This window comes from Humulus lupulus, chromosome X (assembly GCF_963169125.1).
Source record: "Humulus lupulus chromosome X, drHumLupu1.1, whole genome shotgun sequence".
Taxonomy (NCBI): Eukaryota; Viridiplantae; Streptophyta; class Magnoliopsida; order Rosales; family Cannabaceae; genus Humulus; species Humulus lupulus.
This window is the reverse complement of record NC_084802.1, coordinates 251651484-251657170: the sequence shown is the minus strand read 5'-3', so window position 1 is coordinate 251657170 and position 5687 is coordinate 251651484. Positions and strand designations below refer to the sequence as shown.

Genomic DNA, 5687 nt, shown 5'->3' with positions numbered 1-5687 from the left:
AAGCATTTTGATTAAGAGAATGATATCTCAAGTTACCCACTATGGAAATGAATATTAAATATCTTACTCAGCAGCTATTACATAACCTCAGAAAAAGAACTAGGCTAGTAGATATATGATGTCAAAAGCTGAATATTTTTTTCGTTTGAATTTACTTATCCTCATCTTAATAACAACTCTATACTTTGGTTGTTTGAGCTTGCTTGCCATGTTGTTTAGTTTGTTAGCTATTGTGTTCTGTGGCCATTTCAGTTTGGTTTCTCATGTTCTTTTTATTTCAGACATTGTATTGTTAATTATTTTGTCAGCATATGATTCTCTTATGATGCTTTTTCTCCTTGGTAAGTCCGACATTTTATTTTAAAAAATAAATAAATTTTGTTCATGGCATATTGAAGATACAATTCCAAGTTTCAGTGTAATAAAAATCATAATTTCATGAAATAGTACAGTGGAGAATAGTTAGTTTAGTTAAAAGCAGTTGGTTAAGACATGTTTAGTTGTGTTAAAGTCAGGAGACTATTGATTACATATTGCACAGCTTGTTAATTACTTGGATATTAAAACTTATCCGATTCTGATTGGCTCTGGCATTGTTATAAAATAAAATGGTTGAGTTTCATTTCACTATGCAATCCTGTTCATTCCTAACGATTATTTTGGCCAAGGTTCTCATAGTTAGATCCATTTGAAGTTTCTTTTTAAGAAAAATGGGAATCTTATTCAATTGAATCAGCAAAGATATTTAACAATTTATCTGCGCTATATATCTGGGATTTACTTGTTCACTATAAATCCAAGATTTGTGAATATGAGACAGCTCAAGATACAAACAACTTAGTTTGCTTCTTTAGGAGATCATATTTGACCTGTTTATTTCTGCCAGAGCCTTGAAATGGTTTTAGGGTATGTAAAATTATAGATTTGTTGGCGTTAGAGATGTCACATTGGCACATATTAATTCAAGCATTCGAAGTTGTTTCAGCTAGTGGAAGATATTGTCTAATTGGACATGTTGTGCAGATTTATGAGGTTATGAACATTTTACAGCAACTTTACCCAACTATGAGCATTCCTAAAAAGTAATTCACTCTCTTGTTCTACTTACAAAAGAAATTTAGGCTGGTTTTCCATGTTGTTGGCTAGTTTTATTTCGAATCAGATACGCAATAACACATCTTAAGCAACAAAAATCATAATTTTCATTGTTTCAATTGCATTGTTTTCAAGATGTTATCCAAGTCTGTTTCACCATCTAGGACTCAACTAGATGTAGCTTCATCATACAAAATGTAATGAAAAGATACCTCAAATTCACCATGATAGTGACATGTTGGCATCATGAACATTGGAACGGCTGATATTTTTTACTGCAATGAAAAGAGAATACTTGATTTTCCAACATTTTAAAGTTAAATCTTCAAGCCAGATGTTAAAGCAATCTACCACAAGTGACCATATCAGGCTTATTTTCACTCTCAATGAATTATGTGAAGAACAAAATAGAATCAGTCTGGACATAAAAAATTAGGATATGCCCCAAATGGCATTTTTTTAGCTAGTATGATATATATAAATAACTCTACTAAATATCACAGAATTCACAATATTACCACTATTTTAAATATAATATTTGTCAAACACGTACTATTATTGAAACTTCAGCATTTTTCTTGCTTTAGTATATATGTGTATATATGTGACTCTCTATTGCTTTAGTTCTTGGACCGCACATACACACTCAAAGTGTAAAAAATCTGTAGTCTGACATTAACTTCTTCTTCCTCAGCTGCCTCTTCTCCTCTCTTCAGAGCCAAATAATACACGCCTAAAGGAATCAAACTAAGGTGACCCTTTGTGCTGTATTTATTATGACCTGAACTAATAACTCGTTTTCAGCTTCTACTCTAACCAGTTTCATGTAAGAGACTGATTTGTTGGTATCATACATGTCTTTTCTGTAATCTCTGTTAGTTTATCATACATGCTTGTTTAATATCTATTGACAAATTTTAATTTTGTATTAATCTTTTAAGTATTGATTATATTCTTTAGGTTGGGGATCGAATTGGCAAGGAGCATTGCAAAGGTAATTTGCAAGAGGTACGGAATTTGTTCTTTTAACTCTTATTATTAATATCTTAAAAATGTTAGAGGAGTTTGAATATCTTAAATATTCATCCATAGAGAAGTAGGTTCTGAGATTAAAATTGTGTGCTGCGGCGATAACAGAAGGTTGAAAACATGTGTGTATTAGAGAAGTAGGTTCTGGAAAATTTGTTTGTGTGCTGTGGTGATATAAGGAAGAAAACTTATTGTGTGTTGTTTGAAGTTTTTGACTTGGTATTGATAGATGGTTTGGTAAGCTTTTATATGTATAGATTAGATTTTTCATTATATGTATAGATTAAATTTTTCATTTAGTCATATTGTTTTCATTATTTCCATATGTATAGATTAGATTTAATTGCCACAACCCAAGTTAAAATCTTGTCTTTGATCCAAACCCAATTAGTTAGTAGCTACCATTTTAGAATCTGATTTTTAAATTGAAAACAACACTAGAATCTCTTGAACTAGAGACTAATAAATGGATAGAAAATAAACCAGTAGAATTAACAAAAAATGGTGGTCAAGACTTGTGTTTAGATAAGCCTCCAATAAGATAACTAGATAAGCATTTAGACCAAGCTTTCGAGTCCTTAGTTATCTATCTCCATGAAAGCAACTTTACTACAATTAGAAATTACCTAAACATTCACTACCCTAACAAAAGTACAACTTAGTAATAGCATATATTGTAGAAGATGAACAAGAGAAGTAGTTTACTTGTTTCAGAACAAATAATTAGGTCGTACGTCCAAGGTAGCAGAGTCAACAAGGTCCCTATATAGTCACTCAATCAAACACCACACCTACCTCTCTTTAGTACACATCTTCTAGACTAATGATCTAACCTGCAATAGACAATGCATACAACCAAGAAAGCAAAACTGACAGCACTTGTTCAAACCAAAAATTCGAACAGTAAGTAACAAATATCAATTGAACTAGAGAATATTAGAACAATAATAGAATGTAAACACCAAGATATATATAGAGCTGTTTCTTCTCCTCTGTACTAATCTGTAATGGTAGTACAAAACAATGGTGTTACCCTCTTCTATAATATTCTCACTTCCCTGTACAAAGAAACCCCAGAACTCACAACGATCTAATCTCTCTTGTCTTCACACACCACACTCCAAGTTTTCTTGCTTTTGATTACAAAATGATTTCAACAAGCTTCCTTCAAAGGAAAGAAAAAAAAACACTTACTAAAGAGGTTGAGAAGAACTTTTTTGTTTTGTTTTTAGACTTAAAATACTATCAATTTGATTATAATAAAAATGCAGACTGTGTTTTCTGACATCTCGCATATATTATTCATCAACATTCCAAGCTTCAAAATGCTTCTAATGTGTTTCCTAACCTAGTTAACAGTAAACAAAGCCCAAGCTAAAATCCATTTCCCAGTACAAATAGTTTTTTCCATTTTCCTTATAAGATGCAATGTAAATATTTATATAAAACCTACTGCAACCTGACGATGACCTTCAGCTGCTTGGTGAACTGAAATATACATTGTTTTTTCAAGGTGCTGCAACTCTTCAGAGGCAGTCCTCCATAAGTTACTGAAAACATTACCAATTTAACTTTTATGTAATTCAAAAATGCAATTCTCAAATTCAATTCACTACTCTACCCTATTATTAATCATTTCATAATAAACTAAACTTCAACAGTTGTTAACTATTGAGACCAATTTTAAATAAGATAGCAAAAACAAGGTAAATAAAATAAAAATTCAATACTTACAGTCTTTCAAGTTTGGTCCAGTTCCCAATAAGTCCAGGTATGCTTCCTGATATTCTGTTCCCATCTATCCTACTGCAAACCATAAATAATGATGAGAAATATCTGTTCCCTTCTCAAGTTTATGAAGTGTTGCAATGTAATCGATGTAGTACAAAGATGGGCCTGTCTCCTTGTCATAACCAGCCATAAGAATGTTCACAGTGTAGGGATTCTGAAAGAAAATAAAATAAAATGCAGTTAAACGAGTTATCTATTGGTTTCACTGGCCAAATTCAAAATTCAGCTAGATGAAACTAATTAGCATATTAAGCTTCAATCTTGCTATTGAAGAGTTATCCCTTCCAATTTGGGTGGCTAGATGTTGAACTTATGATCCTATGACCATTAAAATCCAAGAATTTTATAAAAATAAAAAATTGATCGTTCTGTTTTACAGCTCAGTAAGCCAGAATATTCTCAGAAAGAGACTTAATGAATCAATACACAGAACAAACTAAGAGCACCATAAGGCATTTAAACGAGATCAAAAGAGGGTAAACTTGCTTAAAATTTCTTAGGGGTAATCAGGGAATCCGCATCTTAATAACTTCAGTATATTTTCCCTTCTTATATATATTTCCTTTTATTCTAGGTTGTATTTATCAAGAGAGGCCGCCTTATCAATAATCAAAACATAGCAAATGTAACTCTCTTATTTGGATAGTTTTCAAAGTTAGACTGAAACCAAATAAATTTAGGATGTTTATAACTAAGTTAGAGGTAACAAATAAATCCACTAACTAGATGAATCAAATTCAAAGGTAAGTACGGAAACAAGAGGCACAAGCCTCACTTCTTTTTTATAAACACATTACCGATTGTATATGTTTTTTAATGCATTCACTTCTTTTACATTCTACAACACTTCCTTCCAACACTACAATAGAGGCAATGCCACTTGACAAATTTTAAACAAACCATAGGTGCCTAAACCACCACTAAGAAGAAACAGAAGAAAGGTTAGTCATAATATACCACAAATAGTACCTAGTCTCAATAGCACCATAAACTAGCAACCTGTCTTTCCAGACTTGTACAAGAATCCCAAAACACAACACTCAGCACAAACACTCAACATTTTGCTACGTTTCCCAGATCCCCATCCAACTAGGAATCTACTTTTCCAATTATTCCATTTGTCTTGATCATTGAGAAACAATTACATCAAGAGAAAATTTCATTAAGAAACAATTGCAATTGAGAAGTACAGTAAATTTATTGGTAAAAAATTCAAGACAAGGCACATAACAAACAGGTGTATTTTCGTGGTTCTTGTTTAAAGAACTAATAAAATAGAGAGGATAACTCCAAAAAAAATTTAATTTTAATCTCATATAATGGCATGGAAGCCAGCTACTAAATGAGCCACGTATAGCTTGCAATCAGTGCTGACATGATGAGTTTTCTGATTCTTTTAGCAATCAGTATTTAGCATACAGTACTAGCTAACTTGACTTTATTTATTTGCTATAATTTTTCTTGAATATATTACACATTTTTATTTTTATATATAGGACTAAGTTAAATGTACTCGATTAAGATTTATAGAGGAGTTTCAACTCAAAACTAATTCACAATAAACAGAGTAATATATAGTCTAACATTTATTTGATGTAAGACACTTTGTTTATAGTTTTATCTAGCATAAAGTTTTGTTGTATGCTTTGTTGATATTTGTCATTTGCATAAGCTTTAAAATTAATTATACCAACCATCCAATGAGGGATGAAACCTTTTGGGTGATAATCATGGACAAGTTTAAGATAGTTCACTCAAAGTGGAAGGAACTG

General features: G+C 31.5%; 1 protein-coding gene across 1 annotated transcript; it reads right to left on the bottom strand.

Moving 5' to 3' along the window:
* Positions 1-2939: 2939 nt before the first annotated feature.
* LOC133806919 (uncharacterized) lies at positions 2940-4975 on the bottom strand. Its single transcript, XM_062245012.1, has 6 exons — positions 4915-4975; positions 4713-4774; positions 3939-4069; positions 3584-3674; positions 3398-3472; positions 2940-2957 (listed from the first exon to the last, which is right to left on the bottom strand). The coding sequence occupies exons 1-6, from the start codon at positions 4973-4975 to the stop codon at positions 2940-2942; spliced, it is 438 nt and encodes a 145-aa protein (XP_062100996.1).
* Between the last annotated feature and the right edge of the window lie 712 nt (positions 4976-5687).

Bases quoted from the DNA above. Each gene is read 5' to 3' on its own strand.
- LOC133806919 (XM_062245012.1), bottom strand. From the start codon at position 4,975: ATGTTGAGTGTTTGTGCTGAGTGTTGTGTTTTGGGATTCTTGTACAAG. The intron at 4,775-4,914 runs GTTGCTAGTTTA...CCTCTATTGTAG, and splicing joins GTACAAGTCTGGAAAGACAG to TGTTGGAAGGAAGTGTTGTA. The intron at 3,675-3,938 runs GTTTGCAGTAGG...TAATGTTTTCAG, and splicing joins ATTTCTCATCATTATTTATG to TAACTTATGGAGGACTGCCT.